This window comes from Notolepis coatsorum (genome assembly GCF_963971535.1).
Source record: "Notolepis coatsorum genome assembly, chromosome: 5".
Taxonomy (NCBI): domain Eukaryota; kingdom Metazoa; phylum Chordata; class Actinopteri; order Aulopiformes; family Paralepididae; genus Notolepis; species Notolepis coatsorum.
In genome coordinates this window covers 139,619,583-139,645,246 of record NC_140169.1, presented here as the reverse complement: position 1 = coordinate 139,645,246, position 25,664 = coordinate 139,619,583, and the positions used below count along the sequence as shown (strand labels likewise).

The 25,664-nt window shown below is 44.9% G+C and overlaps 1 protein-coding gene across 1 annotated transcript in view; it reads right to left on the bottom strand.

Moving 5' to 3' along the window:
• Nucleotides 1–1,386: 1,386 nt before the first annotated feature.
• LOC311228614 (ras-related protein Rab-32-like) overlaps nt 1,387–25,664 on the bottom strand; it is a gene marked incomplete at its 5' end in the record, with an annotated part of 40,702 nt that continues 16,424 nt past the window's right edge. Inside the window, 2 exons of the mRNA XM_084314531.1 lie at nt 1,387–1,614; nt 16,744–17,021. Coding sequence (XP_084170657.1) covers nt 1,465–1,614; nt 16,744–17,021 — 428 coding nt within the window. The 3' untranslated portion in view covers nt 1,387–1,464. The remainder of the gene's footprint in view (nt 1,615–16,743; nt 17,022–25,664) is intronic.

Below are 25,664 nucleotides of genomic sequence, written 5' to 3'. Positions count from 1 at the left end.
ATAATGTCCTTTTTTGTCCTTGTGCATGTTTGGAGAGAACACTGAACCTGTTACAAATACTTTCATGTTAAAAAGGAGCAAAAAAAATACTTATGGTACATTTCAGTACCTTTCTTCATTCCATGAGACAGAATATGAAAAACGAAACATATAAACATCGATGATTCATGGCACCATTATCGAATATGACAGTTGGATGAGGGTAAACTATGATGCCCATTCACTAACATGCTCCATTGCACGTGAATAAGAGTCCAAATACACAAAAACTGGTGTTTAGTGGGCAGCTAATGTTTCATCTACATCGGTGATCTGTAAGTATGACTGAACAACAGTAAATGGTAAATGGATTGTATTTATATAACAGCTTTTATCCAAAGCGCTTCACAACTCATGCCTCACATCCACTCACACGTTCACACACCGACGGAGGCGGAGGCGACCATGCGAGGTGCCAACCCTGCTCATCGGGAGCAGTTAGGGGTTAAGTGTCTTTGCTCAAGGACACTTCCGACACGAGCGGGAATCGAACCGGGAACCTTCCGATTACCAGATGACCACTAAAGGAGAAGTCCTGGCAGATGACTGCTCCTGAGCCACAGTCGAGGGCTCGAGGCCGTGCCACCTGGTTGACTTTAACCCTTTTCACTGCCACACTACAGAAGGTTAACCCTTTCACTACGACACTACAGAAGGTTAACCTTTCACTACCACACTACAGACGGTTAACCCAGTGAAAGGGTTGACCTTCTGTAGTGTGGTTGTGAAAGGGTTAACACGTTGTCGTGTGGCAGTGAAAGGGTTAAGAGAACAAACAAGGATATGGGACGCAACAAAACTAAAAGGATGACTGAAAGAGATGTTTTGTTTCAAAGAATAATAATAATGAAATAAAATGGTGACGTTTTTGCAGAGCACCCGATTATCTGACATTGTGCGGCCGAGGGCTTCGGAGGTCACGGGGGTCAGGCTCAGGAGGTCACGGGGGTCAGGCTCAGGAGGTCACGGGGGTCAGGCTCAGGAGGTCACGGGGGTCAGGCTCAGGAGTGTGTGGGTGGTGGGGGTTCTGATGGGAGTCCATAGGTCCAGGCAGGTCTGAGCTGAGAAACCCCACTCTGGACTGAAGCCACTCTGGACTGAAGAGGCAGGGGAGGGAAGAAGCGTATGATTTTATGTGGGTTTTTGCAAGGCCTTCGCGTGACGATAACAAGTTGGACGATTAAGACGGGGGGGGGACACACTCCGGGCCCAGTTTGGAGGGCGGAGGAGCGCTAGCCTATGGAGGAGGATTGGCTCCACTGTGGAGGGGTGCAGATTTTGGGCACTTTCTGGGGAGTCCGGAGACTCAAACTCATGTCCTACCCTCCAGGGGGGGGGGGGGGGGGGGTGAGACCGCATCCGGTTCCGAGGGGCGAGCCAGGCCCCTGGGTGAGGTGGATGCTGCTCACAGTGTACGTGTCCCCGTTAGCAGCAGCCTGATTTGCTCTCGGCGGCCACGGCTGTCTGGTCCAGCTTGATGCGCTCCCCGTTGCTCTCCTCGTAGGGCAGGCCCTTGTCGTTGGCCAGGATGTTCTCCACCAGGAAGCGCGCCGCCTCGTCCACGTGGATGTTGTCCTGGAGAAAAGGTCAGAAAGCATCAGAGCAAAGTGAGAAAAGGTCAAATGTCACGTCCCAGAAAGCCACACAGGAGGGAGCAAACACATACTGTATCTATGATTAGAACTACCTGGGGGCTGCAGGGCCCAGTGTTACTATGACAACGCACTGTGTGTGTGCGTGTGTGTGTGTGTGTGTGTGTGTGTGTGTGTGTGCGTGCGTGCGCGTGCGTGCGTGTGTGTGTGTGTGCGTGCATGCGTGCGTGTTTGTTTGTGCTCAACGTTAAACTATTGTGCAACCTTATACACTTGAGTACTTACATAAATAACGTATTTTGGAACTTGTGTTGCCCTATTTTATAGATATTGTGTTTTTAAGTCGCAGGAAATTAATTGCAAGTTAATTGTCTCCCAGACGGTGGGCATAGCCCCCCTCCGGACCACCTCCTAGTTGAGCCTCAGCACCTTGCATCTTGTTTGAAGATCCTAAGGAAAGCCCTGGGACCAGTAAGGCGGCATGCCTCCCATTGACCTCCACTGGAATTGCTCACAAATGCTAACAATCTCTACATATCTCAAAAAACAGACGCCAGTGCTTTTGAACAGATTGAACAGACTCCAAGTTTGCAACGTATAGGATCAGGTGAACTGTTCCTTTAAAATATGGTATAGGCTACTAGACTAGTGACGTTGCACAAAATAATTTATGTTTACCTGAGTGAATTAATATGGATAACAATTAGGGATGCTCGATATTGGCTTTTTTACCGATACCGATATACCGATATTGTCCAACTCTTAATTTCCGATACCGATATCAACCGATACCGATATATGCAGGGTTTCCGCCCCCAAAAACGGAATAATTTCAGGTAATTAACATTACATATCTCTTGTTGTGGAATTAACACAACATTATGCATACTTTTGACAATAAATAAAATCAGAATGTGTTCTTACTTGCTTGCCTGGGTAAATAAAGGTTATAGAAATGTACAAAAAAAAAAAATAATAATAATAATAATAATAAAATAAAATATTTTTGAAAACCGATACCGATATTTTCCGATATCACATTTTAATGCCAATATCGGCCGATAATATCGGACATCCCTAATAACAATGAATATTCAAATCTCTAACAAAGCAAACGTCGGTCTTTCCCCCCCCCATGCCCCCTTTGCTTGTGCCGTGTCCACAGCTGTCAACAGACGGCAGGTAAAGTAAAGAAAGACCACGACAGGTCTGCAGCATCTTCCTCCAGGATTCTTTTCATAAATCCACTAAAGCCCGGCTTCACGCAGCCCAGCCAGGTGGTACGACGACGGCTCAGCCACGTCTTCAGGAGAGCCAGCGTGGACACAAACCAAAGTGCCACCCCTCCTCCTCGCTCCTGTCTTTCACAGAGCGGAATAGTGAAGAAGCGTAAAGCTGCGCCCCCCCCCCCCCCCCCCCCCACATCGCTCTGGAGAAGTTATGAATATTAACGAGCGTTCTCCGAGCCTCCACGTCCACAGGGACACTGAGAGAGAGAGAGAGAGAGAGAGAGAGAGAGAGAGAGAGAGAGAGAGAGAGAGAGAGAGAGAGAGAGAGAGAGAGAGAGAGAGAGAGAGAGAGAGAGAGAGAGGCCACTCCACACAGGTCCATTGAGCACCTTGGGAATGGTGGGACTGCATTGAACATGAGCATATACATTTTATTGGGGTATCTGATCCCTCCCCACAACCCTGTATGAATGAATAATTAATGAATGACATATTTTTTTCATGTCATGTCCGACGACCCGTCCCTCACGGGATTATAAAACACCAAAAACAACTATTGAAAACAACAATCACTTCCCAAGGTTTCTAAGGTTTCTATTCGGCAAGTGCAAATACCCTGTGATCAAAAATCCATTTTAATCTATCTGCATCACTAAACCACATTAACTCAAGGTGTTTACACCTGTCAAATAACTTTTGACGCAACTCATAATATAGTGGACAATAAAACATCAAATGAAACTCGTTCTTAATATCGATACCACAGTAAATACTGTATGTATTAAGGGCCATGGAAGATTTGCAGAATTTCCCAGATTAGAATTTTACAGCAGAATTTGATATCAGGTTACTGTATATATATTATATATATATATATATTCTCAGTATTTTTGAGAAGGAAATATTCTCTGATCATATTCTGGATCTCATCCGAATCAAATCCATACAATGTCAGATGCAGAGAATCTAGTATCTTTCCTGGGCGGGAATCTTAATGACCCTTCGCCATACGGATCTTCATCTAATAGGTTAGTACGGAGACTGGCCTGCAGTTCTCTCACGTGAAGCCCTCCTGTGAAGCATGTCACCCCACTTCTTAGGGACCTGCACTGGCTCCCCATTGCTGCACGAATCCGCTTCAAGGCCCTCGATCTGGCATATCGTGCGGCAAAGGGAGCGGCTCCCGCCTACCTCCGGTCAATGGTCTCTAACTACACACCCTCAAGACCCCTACACTCTGCATCTTCTGGCCGCCTCAGACCCACTCCTATCCGAGCTCCGGGAGGGTCATCAAGGAGAAGTCGCCTATTCTCGGTCCTTGCCCCACAATGGTGGAACGAACTTCCCACCACAGTTAGGACAGACGAAACCCGTCCAATCGTTCGCCGTCGACTAAAGACGCACTTATTCAATCATTATCTGAAATGAAATACATATATATATTTTTTTACTCTAACCCTAACTAACCTTACTGTCATGCACTTGTCCTGATATACTAACCTACACTATAGCACTCAACACTTTGATGAACATTGTTACTCAGCTGATAGAGTTGTAGCCTTCCTGCTGTCTTGTTGTACAAAACGTGTAAGTCGCTTTGGACAAAAGCGTTCAGCTAAATGACTAAATGTAAATGTAAATGTAAGCAGGCTACAGGATGTACTACAGACGAGGTAGAGCGCAAAGCCACAGGACGAGGGCCAGCCAAATTTGAGATGTCAAAACTGTCGATGCATTGAACTGTCATCCATCACATGACAGGCGTGCCCCCCCCCCCCCCCCCTCTGAAGGGAACATAGCCTCCGGCGGGCCGTTATAGCCCAGCTCACCTCCCTGTGGAGCACAGAGAGGCATTCCCTTCATACACACACACGTCACGTGACAAAGACAACGGATGCCTGTTACGACGAGCACAGCAGCACGCTGACTTCAGGGCTGACGCGGGGACATTCCAAACGAGCTAATAAGATGATCTGCTACGGGGTAGCTAGCTAACGTGACCGGTGTGCGTTCCTCCACGTGGATGTGTGAGGGCCAGTGTGGTGGAGGAGCCGACAGAGGAGCCACTTGTCTCGTCGACCGCCAGTCAGCTATTCGGTGAGACGACGAGTTCGCTCCCGGTGCCAAGCGAGGTAATGTTCTGCCACTCGCTGAGTTCTGGGGCAAACATGGAGAGTGTAAAATATGTGTGACGTACGTGCGTACTATATGTATGTATGTATGTATGTATGTATGTGTAACGGTTGTGACATCGTCACCTCAAACTTCGATGCCCCGAGGAAGTTTCGAACCCGGGTCTCCCACACCACGGGCACCAGCACCAAAAAGTGAACTCACTTCTTTGCAACGTGTCGATCTGTCTTTTGAGGATGAGAGTGAGTTTAACCCATAGCACCGCTACTTCCTGACTGCGCTTCGCGGTACCATGCGTTACACTCACCCTCCTTAAACTCACTCCACTCCACCCAAGGCACCCGGGGTCACAGCACCATTGTTGTAACGGTTGTGTGACATCGTCACCTCAAACTTTGATGCCCCGAGGAGTTTCGAACCCGGGTCTCCCACGCCGCGCGCGGGCAACAGCACAGACCGCTATACCATTAGACTAGTTGTGGTTCAGCACAGCCGACACGCACCGCTTCATCATATGCATGCACACGCACACGCACACAGACACACACACACACACACACACACACACACACACACACACACACACAGTCACACACACACACACACACATACACACACACACACACACACACCACACACACACACACACACACACACACACACACAACACACACACACACACACACACACACACACACACACACACACACACACACACACACACACACACACACACACACACACACACACACACACACACACACACACACACACACACACACACACACACACACACACACACACACACACACACACACACACACACACACACACACACACACACAACAGATCTCTATGCCAGTTCTCTATGTTTCCTTCTAATGAAGTCATTTATCTCAGAGCATGTGCTGGTGCATGCTGGGCGCTGCGCTGGCACACCTTCTGCCACTCTCGCTTGCTCACGCAAAACAAACAAACACACACACACACACACACACACCAACCAGAGACGAGGGATGGGATTGCAAGAACCGGTTCCAAATTGTCCAATCCATCGGAATCAAATGCCTCCGAGATTGTCAATTACTTTTATTGATGCTGCATGTTTTTCAGACAATTGCGCAATAACAATAACAAAAACAAAACAATAACGTGAAACTTGCAACAACAAGAATTCATGGCAGAGAGGCTAGACTACAGGATGAGCCTTCTTCTTGACAATCTGCTACCGTAATCAATTGATTTGATAGTTATAAGATACTCTCTCTCTCTCTCTCTCTCTCTCTCTCTCTCTCTCTCTCTCTCTCTCTCCTCTCTCTCTCTCTCTCTCTCTCTCTCTCGCTCTCTTTCTCTCTCTGGGCTAAATAGCCTGGTAATCGATTAAGTGGGCTTATTTTAACAGGATTCCGAAAGCTAGCGATAACATTACCAACAAGAAACTATTGGTAATGATTTATATGGGCTTCTAACAATGTTAGTAACATAACGTTGTCCGTGTGCGTTTCGTCTGTGCTTCGATCCATCACGCTAAGATAGAGCTAACGTTGGATACAGTGGATCCGCAGGTCTGAATCTCTGCTCTATCATACACTTTACTGGTAGATCATGAGAGCAGGTTGTGCAATGTGAGTAACGTTAAGCTCCCACAGTGAGCACAACGCTGCTAGAATGCATAATCCAAGACCTCAACGACCTATATTAACTTGTTGAAAAGGACTCAAATATGCCCTATGCTTTAAGATTGTGTGTTTCACAGAACAAGTCAACATTCTGTCAAACCAGCGGTTCACCACCAGTGTGCTGTGAAGCAAGATCAAGCGGATTTTAGGACAACCAATTAATTATTCATGACATACATTTCAATTCAACGTTAATATTTGTCTCTCAGCACTCACTTAATCTCTTTATATACCTAACATTGTTCTCCGCTCACATTCTCATGTCAATTTTGGTAACGGGGGGGGGGGGGGGTGAATACATATCAAAATGTCAGGACTTGCGTCGCACAGCCAGAGCCTTCTCTCCACACTATGTTAGCGCTGTGACGGCACAGGAGACCACTCGCATACATATTTTATCTTGTGATGCCAGAGCGCACAGATTTCTTGCACAGAAAGCCATGCTAGCTAACTTCACTAATGCCAACTGGTGCCAGTGCAGTGCTGCCAAGTAGGTTGAAGAGGCTCTTGAAAACAGACATCGCTTCCACAGATAACATTAGCTGTGCAGCAGACTCAGGAAATTCCCTCTCTCACTCACTCACTCACTCACTCACTCACTCACTCACTCACTCACTCACTCACTCACTCACTCACTCACTCACTCACTCACTCACTCACTCACTCACTCACTCACTCACTCACTCACTCACTCACTCACTCACTCAAGTTGTGATGTTAAGGAGACGGTTACATTAACACTAGAACAGCGATGGAGAAAATGTCACTGATTCCCGCCGGAAGGGGTCAGATGACCCCACAGCTTATATGAGAAATATGTTGAAAAATAAACAGTGTAAACTATAGAATTACCTCTTAATATAAAAATATGAGGTTTACCACAGGTTAGAGTGAAAAAAAAAAAAAAAAAAAAAAAAAAAAAATAATAATAATAATAATAATAATAATAATAATAATAATAATAATAATAATAATAATAATAATAATAATAATAATAATAATAATAATAATAATAAATAAAAATATTATAATATATATATTTTATTTTTGGATGGAAGAGCCACACATTGACGGGCAAAGAGCCACATGCGGCTTGCGAGCCATGGGTTGGCCACCCCTGCGCTAGACGCTCGCAAAGTGCTGTGACTTTCCACATATATATTCCGTCATTTGACCCCTTGTCGGCTGTGCTAGTGTTAATAGTGTTTTTCTCCAGTCCACTAATTGTGACCTGATATAGCCAGATAATGTATCTTGAACTGGGAGTTCACTTGTACCCTAAAGCCATGAAGGGTCAGGGCTGCGTCCGTCCGTCTGTCCTGCAACACCAGAGCTGTGCAGTGCATGCTCTCTATGTTGATGTCTGCTGCCCAAACCCCCTCCTCTCTAGGGATGGGTACCGAATTCGATACTTTTGAGGTACCGAACCGAAACACGTCGGTACTACCGAGTATCGATTCAAGTGAGATAAAAAAAAAAAAAAAAAAAAAAAATTATTTATTTTTTCCCTTTTTTCTTTTCATGTCAACGTTCACACGCACAATATATGCTTACCTAGGATTTGACTTGATTCAACAACAAAGCAGTCGGAGCAATGGCAAGCCGAAAACTGTCAAAATTGTAGTTATTTGAAGTTTGGATTATTATTTTTTGACTCAGGTAGGTAAATTTAATTTCTTGAGACTAAAGTACAGAAAAAAGGTACCGTTGGGTACCGGTATCGATTCACAGGTACCGTATCGGTTCAAATGTGAAAGGTAACCATCCCTACTCCTCCTCAATTCTGGATTATGATTATTTTACAGGCACTGGTGATATGAATGAACACACTATTTGTTTAATCCAGATAAGAGATGAATACAAATACTGTCCAAGATCTGCACTTGATAATAATCAGGTGTCTATTACTTCCACATAGAAGGGCTTCTTGTGCTGTTCTTGACGTTGCACTGTTCTCTCATCTATGTTTCTGAAGTCTCTGATCAACAAAGCCTAGTTTTCTCACTGCATCAGTCATAGGCCTTGATGATATCATCCCTAACTTTCATAAAAATGTTAAACCTTTATTTAAACTCGAAAGGCAACTGAGGTTTCCCTCATTTACAGTCACGTCGAGTGTACAGACAGAAATAAGAACATAAAAGGCATATAAAATCATAACAATCGGACAACAAGGCGAGGATAACAAATCAATGAAAACACATACAACTTGATTGGCAATGGTTTAAAACTCTGCAACAGAGGGAATCAATGTAGATCGGCCTATAATCATTTGCTGTTCTTTTTTAATGTAAACAATAATGTGTTACACACATGTCTTGCAAGCTCTTATTCTGATTCATGTAAATAGACCTACATATTTGTTTATGGATGTTGTCATTGCTGCATGTCAGATTTAATCATTTGTCAGTCGTATAGGGGAAATATCTCCAATGTCATCATAATCATGACATTTGAGACAATCTGCAGAATTGATTACCGTGCATATCACCCTAGTTGGTGTGCCTTGGGATTCTGGTTTGACGTTTGGTGCCTTGGGCCCAAGAAACTGAGGATCACTGTATTAACCACAACTGTTTCATGCTTAATGCAGACTCTACAATGTAATTACAGAGACTCTGTATTAATAGATTTACAACCAACACACACGCACACACACACCACACACACATGTTAAACAACTTGAAACTATAGGTTATCCTTGCATAACATCTATAGGTGTGTGTGTGTGTGTGTGTGTGTGTGTGTGTGTGTGTGTGTGTGTGTGTGTGTGTGTGTGTGTGTGTGTGTGTGTGTGTGTGTGTGTGTGTGTGTGTGTGTGTGTGTGTGTGTGTGTGTGTGTGTGTGTGTGTGTGTGTGTGTGTGTGTGTGTGTGTGTGTGTGTCCTGGACGTCCCCAGAGCAAGGCTTAAAACCAGAGGCGATCAAGCCTTTGCTGTGGCTGCCCAGTCACTTGCCACTTTTTAAAGCGCTGCTTAAAACCCATCCATTCAGCCTGGCCTTCTAAATCCGTTGTATATAGAGCATCCGCTTAGTTCTAATGTGATTTCAATGTATATATGTTTTAATTGTTTGATATGGTTTGAGTATAGTATCTTGAATTTTGTGTAAATTGTTAAGCACTTTGTCAACTGCTGTTGTTTAAAATGTGCTATATAGATAAAATTGACTTGACTTGACTTTCTGTGTGTGTGTGTGTGTGTGTAATGATTCCCCACAGTGATCAATGTTGATCAATAAGGCAATACTAGTCGAATGTGTCATAAAATCAGTTTAATCATTTACCTAACTCTACCCTAGTGCATCTGGACTGCACCATCAATCACTGCCATCCAATACCATCTCACACAACGTGTCCAGATTGACCAGAGGGCAGAGACCTGTACGGGACAGTGTCCCAGCATGCTAGCGCACATCTGGTTCGCAGATAATGTCCCTCTGCACTTCATGCTCACGTGTGCTCAAAGTCGCGATATGCACTCGTAAACGAAGCACAGCTACTTGATTGTTTTACTATTAATTCTTTCAGTGCCACTCACGAGATTTCCCGGGTTTTTTTATAGGTGGTTGCATGCCACTCACGAGATTTCTCGGAATTATTATTATTATAATTTGTTTGCGATCTGAAAAATTATTGCATCACCCGAGCCTACCCGAGTATAGCCGAGCTGCGCCGGTGATCACTGTGGAAAAAAGCGCCCCCTGTCGTCTCCCAGATGACATAAGTGATTTTGGAATGGACTCAATGAAAATGAATGGGGAAAAAAATCCGGTACTCCACATTTTCCAGTTCACTGATCCAGCCGGGGTTACCACAGTTCATTCTGGAGCCTCAGATCCCCGCGGATCATGGAGATCTACTGTGTCGCGTTGGATCCATACACGTATCGATTTTTTCGAATGGTGATCAGGAATTGGAATATACCAGTTGGATACCATCTGATGTCAGGTAAGGACTCTATGTTATCAGTGGTAGGATAATCGGAGTAAGTTTGATGAAGTTATAAGCTGTTTTGTGAAATGTCTTCTTTCGGTTTCACTGTAAAAGTCTGTGAGGAAATCAACGGAGCGATTATCAGTGCGCGGCCGTAATGTGCTTGCGTGCACGTATAATATTGATCATCTAGCGTTTATTTGAAAACGATTCATAAAAAGGCCGACGAATATCAACGTTGTGGAATATTCCACTAAAAGACGATTTTCATAGAATGCTCCAGAATGAGCTGTTTTTTATATCAAAACGGGGGCTTTTCTAACTGCTCTGAAATGGAAACGACGCGATAAAAAAAACAATCTGTCTTCACAGCACTGACTGGAAAATAGTCTTTGATAATGCGATGGGCAGATTAGACACATAGCCATAATTTAAAACATAGATTAGGCGATATTAACGTTAACATTGGCGCCGATGGTGGCATTCAAGCGGTAAAACGGAAAACCAGGCGTGGCACTGAAAGAGTTAAGTATAGTCTGGTCATTAACAACACAAAGGGTATTTTCTTCCATTATCCTGACTTCCGTGTCTTTCAAGATGGCGGTTCACTCGTTACTCTCTTATTCCACCTAAACGTTTACTAAAGTAGATTTGACGGCATTTTAGGCAAGAAATAGGATATATGCAATTGCTGGATCTTCATTCATATTTGATCTGCGACGCCTAGTTTGCCAGTTTGATCTGAATGCTGTGAGCCAGACCCCTCCATGCGTGCATACTAGACCCCTCCATGCGTGCATACTAGACCCCTCCATGCGTGCATACTAGACCCCTCCATGTGTGCATACTAGACCCCTCCATGTGTGCATACTAGACCCCTCCATGCGTGCATACTAGACCCCTCCATGCGTGCATACTAGACCCCTCCATGTGTGCATACTAGACCCCTCCATGCGTGCATACTAGACCCCTCCATGTGTGCATACTAGACCCCTCCATGCGTGCATACTAGACCCCTCCATGTGTGCATACTAGACCCCTCCATGTGTGCATACTAGACCCCTCCATGTGTGCATACTAGACCCCTCCATGCGTGCATACTAGACCCCTCCATGCGTGCATACTAGACCCCTCCATGCGTGTGCATACTAGACCCCTCCGCGCGTGCATACTAGACCCCTCCATGCGTGCATACTAGACCCCTCCATGCGTGCATACTAGACCCCTCCATGTGTGCATACTAGACCCCTCCATGCGTGCATACTAGACCCCTCCATGCGTGCATACTAGACCCCTCCATGCGTGCATACTAGACCCCTCCGCACGTGCATACTAGACCCCTCCGTGCGTGCATACTAGACCCCTCCGCGCGTGCATACTAGACCCCTCCGCGCGTGCATACTAGACCCCTCCATGCGTGCATACTAGACCCCTCCATGCGTGCATACCAGACCCCTCCGTGCATGCATACTAGACCCCTCCATGCGTGCATACTAGACCCCTCCATGCGTGCATACTAGACCCCTCCATGTGTGCATACTAGACCCCTCCATGCGTGCATACTAGACCCCTCCATGTGTGCATACTAGACCCCTCCATGTGTGCATACTAGACCCCTCCATGTGTGCATACTAGACCCCTCTGTGCGTGCATACTAGACCCCTCCGTGCGTGCATACTAGACCCCTCCATGCGTGCATACTAGACCCCTCCGTGCGTGCATACTAGACCCCTCCGTGCGTGCATACTAGACCCCTCCATGCGTGCATACTAGACCCCTCCATGCGTGCATACTAGACCCCTCCATGCGTGCATACTAGACCCCTCTGTGCATGCATACTAGACCCCTCCATGCGTGCATACTAGACCCCTCCATGCGTGCATACTAGACCCCTCCATGTGTGCATACTAGACCCCTCCATGCGTGCATACTAGACCCCTCCATGCGTGCATACTAGACCCCTCCATGCGTGCATACTAGACCCCTCCATGTGTGCATACTAGACCCCTCCATGCGTGCATACTAGACCCCTCCATGTGTGCATACTAGACCCCTCCATGCGTGCATACTAGACCCCTCCATGTGTGCATACTAGACCCCTCCATGCGTGCATACTAGACCCCTCCATGTGTGCATACTAGACCCCTCCATGCGTGCATACTAGACCCCTCCATGCGTGCAGCATACTAGACCCCTCCATGCGTGCATACTAGACCCCTCCATGCGTGCATACTAGACCCCTCCATGCGTGCATACTAGACCCCTCCATGCGTGCATACTAGACCCCTCCATGTGTGCATACTAGACCCCTCCATGTGTGCATACTAGACCCCTCCATGCGTGCATACTAGATTATTATTATAATATAATACTTTATTATTATTATTATTATTGCCAACAAATGACCACAATCTACAATGCATTTCTTCTACAGTCAATAATCGTCCTGCTCTCTCCTTCCCTTAGGAGCTCTTAACCAGGGAGCCATTGTAATGCTAAAATCATTACTAAATACAGCTCGCAACACACATATTTCCACGTTTTAAAATATCATGAAAAATAGGGCCATTGTTGTCATGACAATGACAAATGTACTTCAAAGGGCAACAAGCTCTATCAACTAATCGACGTGCATTAGTAAACAGAACAGCACAGTCCCTCTTCAAGCACGTCGTACAGTATGACACTCCAGTCCAGGAAAAGGTTCATCACAACAATGAAGTACAGTATGCTTTGACAGGAGTGGAGTCCTATGACTTCCGGATATGATCTGGTATCGGCGGCTAGATGGACCAAGTAAGTCGGAGCGGGTAGGTTTTGGTCTTTTCCTAGGCTACGTCGGCAATAAGAAAAACATTTATTACACCAACCGTATCCTTTAACCCTTTCACTGCCACACGACAGAAGGTTAACCCTTTTACTATCACACAACCGACGGTCGCCGTGGCGGTGAAAGGGTTAACCTTCTGTGATTTGTCGCAGTGAAAGAAGGGTTAACCGTTTGGTAGTATGGCGGTGAAAGGGTAAGACAAAACGATTTGTTGCAAACATGGTCAGTCATGCATGAAAGGAGATTTCAAATCCTGTGAGCGGCTATGAATGAACCATTCCCCCAAGGGGTCGAGATGTATCCCGAATATCGCAGAGTATCGCAGCCATTCAGTCTGTGGCCTAATACGGGTAATTTCATGCTACGCTGAGACGATAGGAGTTATAGAGTTAGACCTAAAGCATTTGTGCTCGTGTTTGTGGTTTAATACTGTAGTGTAGGCTATATGTGTGCACGCCGGCAAACCCCTCTCACAGAACACAGTTTAACCCTTTCACTACCACACTACAGACAGTTACCCCTTGCACTACCATACAGAAGGTTAACCCTTTCACTACCACACTACAGACGTTTCTATAGTGTGGCTAGTGGATGAGTTAACCTTCCGTAGTGTGGTTGTGAATGGGTTAACCCGTTGCCGTGTGGCAGTGCAATCAGGTTAACCTTCTGTATCGTCACAGTGCAAGGGTTAACCCGCTGGTGGTAGTGGTAGTGAAAGGGTTCTTAAAACACCAGAGAAATCATTCTAAATGTTGTGTGCGGCAGAAGAGACTGTTGGCAAAGGTCCTGCTCTGTGTACCTTTGAGGCGGACACAGTGTGTCGCCGTGCCATCTGCCCGCCTGGTAGACCTGTTCGACGGGAGAGTGTGATGCTCGGGGGGAACAGCTTGGGCCCCGAGTGCAGTTCCTGTCAGCCAGCGATGTTGTTGGCAAACACTACAAACAGCTGATACGTTTGGACCCATTTAGAATGTTTTGAAAGTTTGAAAAGGTCTCATTCCAAAAAGTCTCGGTTGCCAAATGACGAGTGTCTTATCCACCAGGCATGCAGTGCTCATGGGACGGACGGGGTTGCACGGCGTACCACACTTCTTTGAGCGGGAGCACGCAGGAGCATGTGCACACACACATGCATGGATGTGCACACGCGTGCACACACAAGAATGCGTTCCACTCGACTCGTGTGAGCCAAGTACCCACCTGGCTACTTTGGGTAACAATAGCTCAGGTCGTCAGTAGGGTTGGGCATCGTTTGGATTTGAACGATTCTGGTTCCGATTCCGATTCTCCATTTCGATTCCTGTTCTAAACGATTCTCGATTCCGATTCTTTGAGGTGCAGGTCACAGCTTATTTCGCAGGAGATATATATATATATATTTTATTTAATTTTTATTTTTTTTTCATACTATTCACATTGTCAGTTGACTTGATACAGTTCAATTTGGTTGCTGTATTGTAACTAGGGTATTAATTAACAAAGTTAAAAAAAATCATTTTAAATTTTTTTAGAATCGAAATTAAGAATCTAAATGCAAATATGTTCAAATATGTTCCAGAACCGGAAGTTAGGAACCGGTTCCTATTAGAACCGGTTCTCGGTAACCAACCCTAGTCGTCAGGTGTGTTCAAATACGTCCTCACAAAGCAATGCCAGGATTTGGAGAGGTGGAAATAAAAGCAACTGTGCAAAATGTTCAAGCTGCCCCTTAATAGTACTATTGATGGATTCAGGGACTTCATTGAGAGCAATGGAGAAACGATACCTGATGAGCTTAGGCCTTTATTGAATTGCACAAAAGTAATTCCATGTAGCACTGCAGAATGTGAAAGGGGATTCAGCGCCATGAAATGAATCAAATGATCACCCCAACCCGCACACGGTTAATGGTTTCACGGGTAGCATGGCTGAGAGCCCATCGCGCAGCTGAGAACAAGAGAACGAGAAGAGCAAAACCAAAATACAAGCCCTGTACCAATTGGTGGGGGCTTGCTTGACTGTTTTGACTACTGTTGTTAAACAAATTACATTGAAAAAATTTAAATGATGTGTAATCTTTTTTCCCCCTCAAAATAAAGAAGTTCAAGTAAACACAAGTTCTCTGATTATTTTAAGTTTGATTTTGTGTTTGTGTAAAAAAAAAATCTTTAATTGAATTAACTTAAACTCGAAAGGTAAATACAAACTAAATTAACAATGTAACCACAATTACATTTAAAACATTGTTTGTTTTTCCACCATATCTGTTGACATAATTTCTTTATATATTGAACGCTACATCCTGCTACCTTTTTCAGCTTCTCTATTTCAAGGCAATATTTACAAAAAACTAAACTAAAACTAGTAATTTCACATAATAATCATTATAATCATAATGCTGGTCGGAGCTGTTCTGTGCGCACGCGAGGGAACATTTATGCGCATGCGCGGGAGCATGTGACGTCATTAAAACATAGTGCAACCAAAGATAAAATCACCACTGCACCACTGGTCTTATCCCTTTCACTAGCACACTACAGAAGGTTAACCTTTCACTACCACACTACAGAAGGTTAACCTTTCACTAGCACACTACAGAAGGTTAACCTTTCACTACCACACTACAGAAGGTTAACCTTTCACTACCACACTACAGACGGTTAACCTTTCACTACCACACTACAGAAGGTTAACCTTTCACTACCACACTACAGAAGGTTAACCTTTCACTACCACACTACAGACGTGGGTTAACCTTCTGTAGTGTGGTTTGTGAAAGGGTTAACCCTTTGTCGTGTGTAGCAGTGAAAGGGTTATCCTTCTGTATTGTCGCAGTGAAATAAATGGTTAACCTTTTGGTCGTGTGGTAGTGAAAGGGTTATTGTCTGACTGTACATATTCGCAATGGGTCCCATTATCCCATACATGGGACGGTGCAATATAAATATAATATTATAATAATATAAAAGGGCTGTGCACTACAAAATAACCTCACGTACGTGTGGGACTGTGCCACATTAAATCAATATCGTTGGTTGGGAGGGAAGGAAGGGGTTAATCACATTGTCTCTCTGATGTCTTGTCTGTATGTCTGTCTCTGCTGTGACACGGTTATCTTGTGTTTTTACTGTTCTGTAACGCAGTATTGTGTGTTCTGACACAAAATACATGTCTGTGTACAACAATAAAGAACTATCCTATCTTAATGTGTATGTGCTTGTGTGTGTGTGTGTGTGTGTGCGTGCGTGCGTGCGTGTGTGTGTGTATGTGTGTCTGCATTATCTTGGCAGATGGCTCCTCCATCCAACCTCCGCCGCTCGCTTGCTCACCTTGGCCGAGGTCTCAAACCAGCCCAGGAAGCCGGTCTCCCTGCAGAAGTTATCCATCAGCGACGTGTTGTTGGTGCTCTCCTTCTTCTGGTCGCACTTGTTGGCCAGCAGGACGGAGGGGATGGGCCCGCCGTTGGCCAGCTTCACCTTGCTGTCGAGGTCGTGCTTCCACTTCGACACCGCCTCGAACGTGGAGCCCCGCGTCACGTCGAACACCACGAACGCCCCCACGGCCTCCTTGTAGTACACCCGCGTCATGTTCCCGAAGCGCTCCTGGCCTGGGGGGGGAGAGAGAGGAAGACAGAGAATTATTCATCAGTCGTTTCTTTTGTACAAAGAAAGAAGAGAAAACAAAAGCTTGTTAAAAGATGAACTGACTGACTGTGTACGTGTGTTTTTGATCACTCGGAATGAGGACCACGTCGAAGACGGAAAACCCTGCACGATTGTTTTCGCATCTTTAACTGGCGGTCCAGACCCCGAGGTAAATATGGTAAATGGTGCGTTTAAGTAGCAGCTTTTATCCAAAGCGCTTTACAATTAGTTTCTCACATTTTACCCGTTCACTCACACATTCACACGCCGACGGCGGAGGCGACCATGCGAGTGTCTTCTTGCTCAAGGACACATTGACACGCTGCCCGGGGGGGGAGCGGGAATCAAACCGGGAACCGTCCGGATTACCAGACGACTGCTCTACTTCCCGGGCCACTGTTGGCCCAATGGAATGAGGACCGTGTAGACTCAACTACCAAATTACGCGCTTACTCTACATGTAAAGTGCATGTGGTCGGTAGGGATGGGTACCGAATTCGGTACTTTTGAGGTACCGAACCGAAACACGTCGTTAGTAGCGAGTATCGAATCAAGTGAGAAACCGAATAAAAAATAAAATAAAAATTTTAATAAATTTTTTATTATTTTTATTTTTATTTTTTTTTACTTTTTTATTTTCATGTCAACGTCCACACGCACAATATATGCTTACCTAGGATTTGACTTGATTCAACAACAAAGCAGTCGGAGCAATGACAAGCCGAAAACTGTCGAAATTGTAGTTATTTGAAGTTTGGATTTTTTTTTTTTACGACTGAGGTAGGTAAATTACATTTCTTGAGACTAAAGTACCGAAAAAAGGTACCGTTGGGTACCGGTATCGATTCACAGGTACCGGTACCGGTACCGGTATCGGTTCAAATGTGAAAGGTACCCATCCCTAGTGGTCGGGTCTACGCGGTGACGACCCCGGATTTGAATGATCTAAAATCATTTGCATTGTGTATCGTTACGTTTTCTACAATGCATCGAATGCAATAGAATGCAATGGTTGCCGTGGGAACTGTAAAATCAAGAGACAGAGAGTGGATGGTAGACGGTTAACAGGCGGATTTACAAAGTGTTGAGAAAATCCACTACGAGTAGATGTGATCTAAAGATCACAGTATATGATCAAACATCTAAAGTACGGTAGATTCCGTAAGCCGCGTCGCAGGGGAGAACAAACTAAATGTCGCCCCCCCCCCCCGCCCCAGCACTGTCCTCAAGCGATGAGGTAGATTGAATTCTCCTTCTCGTCATGATCCAGTGACTGCTATTGCATTTCTTTATTCCTCCGACGTCGCCTTCTTGACCCACTTTCGCTAATTTGTCATGAGCCCTAATCCACAGAGAGATGAGGCAAGAAAGGAATCTGCCACGATAATGAACCCGTTGTCTGAGAAAATCTAAGATGATACTTCACAAAAGGCAAAGCGAGGGGAATTAGCAGCAGTGGGATCTGAAGTGTCACTATGGATTTGAGACGAGCTCCTTCTTATTATAGCATGACCGGCCGCACTGCTGAAGATCTGACGCATACCCCCCCACTGCCTATCTTACTGATGAATATTTCCACGACAGCGGCTTAGTGCAGGTTAGTTACCAATATTTGAATGAATGAATGAATAAATTAATTAATGAAAACACATGTGTAGTGTTTTGATTGAAATGGTGTCGCAAAGGCATACTGTTTGGTGGGCTATCGGGCGGCATGGCAAACAAATCAAATCAAATCAAGGCCCGACAACACACGTTAACGTCCCCATGGGCCGGACATGTCTTCTTTAAACAAGTCAAGAAGAAACATCACAATAAATATTTTCTTTTTTTTATCCACTTTTTCTCCTTATTTTTCTCCCATCCCAATTTCGTGATTCCAATTCTTCCCTCCCCTGTCTTGAACGTTGCTAGACTATGCCTCCCACTGGTCGGCTGTAGTGAGGATAGAAGCCTTGCATCACGTGTCCCCTCCGGTACACGAGGAGGCAGCCTGTTGCATCTTTTCACCAGACAGCTCGAACTCTCAGTGGCGAGGAGTAACGCGTGGGAGGCTCACGCTGCCCCCGATACTTCCTGTTTCTGCTGTACAGGCGTCACCCAACCGACCTGTAGGAGTCGCTGTCCACAACGTCCAATCCCCACCCATCGGCTTTCCCACCCTCTAACACTGCCAATTGTGTTAGTATGACGACCGGCCAAGCCGGTAGCAACGCCGAGAGCTGGGCTCGATACCAGCATCTCCTGCGTTAGTGGCGAGCGCCTTGCCCACTGTGCCACTCAGCCGCCACACATCACAATAAATCAAGAACAAAACAAAAACACCATGAAATCCAAAATAAAATGTTAAATAAACGAATGAATGCAACACTCCCAGACATACCCCATGCGAAGGTAAGGAAAAACTCACTAAAAACCTAGCAATAGGAAAAAAGCACCACAGGCAATGTGGAGGGGAGAAACCTTAGAAGGGCTGTTCAAAGGGGGATCTCCCTTCTTAGATGTCAGTGTGATAGTATACTAGTGTTGCTATAAGACAGGAGAAACAGTTGGTATATATGTGTAATGAAACACAAATAAGTACATGCAATAGCAACTGGGGTACATAAGAACAGATTTGGTTGAACAAACCATTTGGTGTTTCGCTATTTAGAAACAGACTGTACTGTACAAACGCCAACCGTCCATTACCTAGATTTACATTGTGTGGGCCAAGATGAGTGTGGAGGTTTTTTAGCACGTGGAATAATTATCTCGACCATTTTCGACTTCCATACTGTACAAAGTAGGCCAGCCATTGTAATTAAACCTTGAGGAATGAGGCTCTCGAGATGCAGAAACCATTTTCCGCACGCAATTCCCAGAACAAGCTACGTCAGCACTCAGCAGTGAACCTAGGAATAATAATATACCTTGATAGAGAGGTGAATCCTTGGTCGGAGTTCAGTGAGCCAACGTTACCTCTTTACCTGGATGGGGTTACACTCGCTTGCAGCCCACGTCAGGGTCTACCTCTCTGACCTTGACGTGAGCAGCATACAGATCACAGCGCTTTCCAACGATACGTCTACCACCAGGCTTCCCAAAGACATATGAGCAAAATGAGATTCAAGGACTTTTAAGTACTTTTCCGAGCACTATTTTTAATTTTCAAGGATGTCACTCGAAGGATACAATTCACTTTTAAATGCTTTTTTTAAGCATCTTCTAGGCTTGCTTGCCAGCGCTAGAGCAAGCTAGAGTGTCACACGTTAAGAAGAAATGAGGAAAAGCAGTTGGAGCGTGCGAGACAGCGACTCGTCAGATTTTATTAAAACAGAACAAAGGAAAACGATTTCTTGATTGAGAACAATTTGATCATGGATGAACAAAACATTCAATGCGAATGGTTGATTTTAATTTCAAGGACTTTTTAAGCACCTTGTAAAATAAAAATGGCTGTTTTCAAGGAATTCCAGGCCTTGACTTTCTTTTGTAAGCACTTCAAGGACCTTGTGCGAACCCTGGTCTACCCATCTCAGAAGCTCCTGACATGGGTACACAGATCACATCGCTTTCTAACGATACGTCTATCCTCTCAGAAGCACCTGACATGCTAACAGATCACAGCGCTTTCTAACGATACGTCTATCCTCTTAGAAGCTCCTGACATGGGTACACAGATCACAGCGCTTTCTAACGATACGTCTATCCTCTTAGAAGCACCTGACATGGGTACACAGATCACAGCGCTTTCTAACGATACGTCTATCCTCTTAGAAGCTCCTGACATGGGTACACAGATCACAGCGCTTTCTAACGATACGTCTATCCTCTTAGAAGCTCCTGACATGGGTACACAGATCACAGCGCTTTCTAACGATACGTCTATCCTCTTAGAAGCTCCTGACATGCTAACAGATCACAGTGCTTTCTAACGATACGTCTACCCACTCAGCTGTGTCGGGCAGCAAACGCTGAAAGCATGAAAGAGACCCTCCACCTGAGTGGTTCCCAAACTATTTGTTGCCGTGGCATGTGTTGTAGAAGAATGGAAATTCCACGTAATATAACTTTATAACTTTTTTTTTTTATAACTTTTGTGCTTGTAAATGTCATGAAGAATAGAATGATAGCTAAATGTGAGCAGCTTCTGGGCCGATGAGCAAAACTGATGCAGTGAGTATTATTTTATAGGCTCAACTGACTTTATGTTTTATGTTTGACAATGCCTTTCTTTACATAGTAGTAGTTATATTTCTTCCAACATGGCTGCCTGTAACCATTGGGAAACCTAGTTTCTGTGCAGTGGTAGAGTAAACACTGGAAAAGTATATTACTGTTCCACTATGACTTGTTAACAAGACCCAGAGATAAGATAGCAAAGTATTACACTTTTGTTTTGTTTCTCCTATATCAACACATAGCACCACCGTTGTTTCTCCCAACATGGAGGAAGAACGGGCGTTCTAGACGGTCTGTGAAAGGCCTCTATTGAAAACCCATTGCTCTGCTAATCCACATCGAACGCTCCCCGACTTACTGTAACAGAAGCTGGAGGAAAGAGAAGGGCTGGGCTGCCCGGCAACTGCCTGATTCAGAGTCTCTCTCTCTCTCTCTCTCTCTCTCTCTCTCTCTCTCTCTCTCTCTCTCTCTATCTCTCTCTCTCTCTCTCTCTCTCTCTCTCTCTCTCTCTCTGGTGGATACAGAGAGTCAGGGGACATTCAAGAACATCACCATTTCACACCGTTCTCGTGTCAAAGGGTCAATGGTTACAAAGGGAAGGGTCTCTCTGCACCGCAGTTATGAGGCCATAACCATCATAACTGTAGCTACTACAGGAATAACCTAGCACCTAGATAGAAAAAAGCGGACAGTGTTCCTTTGTGTATTTCTCTTCTAAAACATAATGAGAAGCTTCTCATTTCTCATTAAAAGTACTGCACAAAACTACACTATGTACAGGTGCGATAATATTCTTCTTTAGAGAAAAGTAATGTGACAGTAGTCTACATGAGACAGGGAACAGTCTACAAGAGACAGTGAACAGTCTACCATAGTCTACCAAGAGACAGTGAACACAAGATACAAGATACTTTAATGCCACACAACGATGGTTGGTGGTAATTGTTTGCGGTACAGATTGTTAAGCACTGGTTACATCAACATGAAACATCAGACATCAAACATCAAACGCCCCCCTCCCACCTCCCAATCCCCACAATAAATACATAGATACATAAATACATACAGGACAGTCACGGTAACAGTGTCAGTCAGTGACAGATGCTTGCCCGTCTGTGCAAAGGGGGGGGGGGGTGGGCCAGGGTGTTCAGTGTTCGGACTGCTGTGGGGAAACTGCTGTTTGTGAAGCGTGTGTGTCTGGTTAGAATGGACCTGCTGTAGCGACGTGAGGGCATGCGCTGGAATAAGTGGTGTGCTGGGTGAGAGGGATCGTTGACTATTTTACCAGAGCGGGTGACTGTGCGTGAGGTGTGACAGTCTACCATAGTCTACAAGAGACAGGGAACAGTCTACCATAGTCTACAAGAGACAGGGAACAGTCTACATGAGACAGTGAACAGTCTACCATAGTCTACAAGAGACAGGGAACAGTCTACCATAGTCTACAAGAGACAGGGAACAGTCTACCATAGTCTACAAGAGACAGGGAACAGTCTACCATAGTGTACAGGAGACAGGGAACAGTCTACCATAGTGTACAGGAGACAGGGAACAGTCTACCATAGTCTACAAGAGACAGGGAACAGTCTACCATAGTCTACAAGAGACAGGGAACAGTCTACCATAGTCTACAAGAGACAGGGAACAGTCTACCATAGTCTACAAGAGACAGGGAACAGTCTACCATAGTCTACAAGAGACAAGGAACAGTCTACCATAGTCTACAAGAGACAGGGAACAGTCTACCATAGTCTACAAGAGACAGGGAACAGTCTACCATAGTCTACAAGAGACAGGGAACAGTCTACCATAGTCTACAAGAGACAGGGAACAGTCTACCATAGTCTACAAGAGACAGGGAACAGTCTACCATAGTCTACAAGAGACAGGGAACAGTCTACATGAGACAGTGAACAGTCTCTACCATAGTCTATATGAGACAGTGAACAAGTAAAGACAATGGAGAATGCAGAAAGGGTTTTTGAGGAACTGTGACATCGGTTAAGTTTCACTTCATTATTATCATGAGGTACTTACCCAGCCGAGTGAGGAAGCGGAGTCGCGTGCTGCGAGTGCGGGAGTAAGCGAGGGAGTGAATACACTGCGGGGCCGACGGGCCTGCCAGTAATTGCTCATAATTGAGAGTCTAATTTTAGTCCCGTTAACCCCAGGTGAATTCACAAGAGACACAACACTGTGGGATAGAGAGCCGATGGACTGAAATAAGGCTTTAATTTTTTCCGGGCCTCGCAGAGCTTATAGAGATCCGACAGAGAGGAGTTGGACGCCGGAGAACACAAAGGACAGAAATCCTCTGCAGATATTTCCGAGGCACTTTTCTGTCCCTTTTAATCTTTGGCAGCCATTCACCCTCAGTCTTGTTTCCAGCCGGAACCCAGAGACCAGAGGAGCAGCAGAGAAGAAAGGCTGCCGAGTTTTTGGCTGAACAAGGCAGAAGTGCTCTGATATTTTCAAATGTCACCCATTTTTCAATAAATAATAAGCAGCAGAGTTTTCAAAGAAAAGGATGGCTAGAGGAAGCACGCAGGTTGTCAGGGTTCGTTCAGATGAGTGAACGTCAGCGGTTCCCCAATCAATAGACGCGAGAGAGGGGCAGGTGCAGGAAACACGATGCCATTACGAGTTTCCTAACATCTTAACGGACTTTCCATGAGACGGCCAAGAACAAAAAGGCGAGAATCTCTCTTTGTCTCGTTTCATGCCCAAGGTTGCAGATCTTGGTGTCTGCAAAGCGCTAATGGTGATGAATGCCAAGTCAATCTGGTTTCCACTCTGGGCGTGTGGCCATGAGATGGCTATGCGCAGCGAGTGTTTTGCTATGAATTAACAGTGTAGGCCTAGATCCACTGATGAAGAGACACAGAAGGTGCTAAATAATGAGACCCTTGTCACACATGGAAGGTAAGCCAGTAGGGCTGGAACGATTAATCGATTTTAAATCGAAATCGCGATTTGGAATGATGCAAATCGAAAAAAAGCGCAATTTTTTTAAATATTTTTCTAACCAGGAAGTCCCATTGAGATACAAGATCGGTTTGGGAGAGGGAGGTAAGGGGTTTTAGATTGTGTGTTGTGAAGTTTAGACTTCAGAGAGGGAGAGTAAAGTACAGAAAAAAAGGTACCGTTGGGTACCGGTATCGATTCCCAGGTAAAAATAAAAATGTTCAGGCTCGGTGTCCCGAACAGACCCACCGCGTAGGCCAGATGCAAGCCGCATTTTACAATACATCTCTGTGGGGCTGCTTAAAAATAATAATAATTATAATCGCAAATGTAATCGCAATCGCAATATCTGTCAGAAAAATCTGTCATGTCTTCCTACTCCTACTGCATGCACAGAGAAGAAAAAGGTATGCATCTTCTTGTCTAACTCCAGGGTTCCCAAAATGTTGGAGTGTTAAGATACATACCTTTTTCTTCTCTGTGCATGCAGTAGGAGTAGGAAGATGTGCACCGTTAGCCTAGCTTAGCATCAGTCACTGGAAGTAGGTTCCTCCATTAGCCTAGTTCCCAACGTCTTCCTACTCCTACTGCATGCACAGAGAAGAAAAAGGTACGTATCTTCTTGTCTAACTCCAGGGTAGATGGCAAATAAGCTAATTTCCCAAAATGTTGGAGATTTCCTTTAAGGGCTAAAACATTATGCGTATAACAGCTACAAGGTTACAATGTTGTTCCAGGGACTGAGGTTGAAGTGCTTCACAAAACATATGATGAGAACACGTCACCACGATAAACACAGTACTGTCTGGTTCCTTTCTGTTCTTCTTTTGATATTCAGTGACGATGTCCAGGAGACCAGATTGTGGGATCAATATGAAAGTGTGGCCATGCTGTACCTGTGATCCTCATGGGAGAGAACTGAACGAATGGCAAAAGATTCTTATTAAACCAATCAATACAACCTTATTGTACACACAGACATACACCACACACATGCGCGCGCGCACACACACACACACACACACACACACACACACACACACACACACACACACACACACACACACACACACACACACACACACACACACACACACACACACACACACACACACACACACACACACACACACACACACACACACACTATTGTAGCTGGGAGTAATGTGTTGGGGTATTGGATATTGGGCTATGGTTTGGCACACAGGTCACACACACAAATGAAATTACAGCAAATCACACGCTGACTGATCATAAAAAAGGACCAAATAATGATTACTATACTTTAGCACAAAGAAAAGATGGTGAGCTTATATATTCAACTCCTTACTGCTTCATTACACTGAAGAGATTTCATTATCATATTTAGTCACTGACCCATTGATAAAAGCCTGACAGCATGTGACAAGAATAATGTTTTACATTTTCTGTGAATGTGTAGCCTACATGCCTTACCTACATGCCAAGCCTACAAGCCT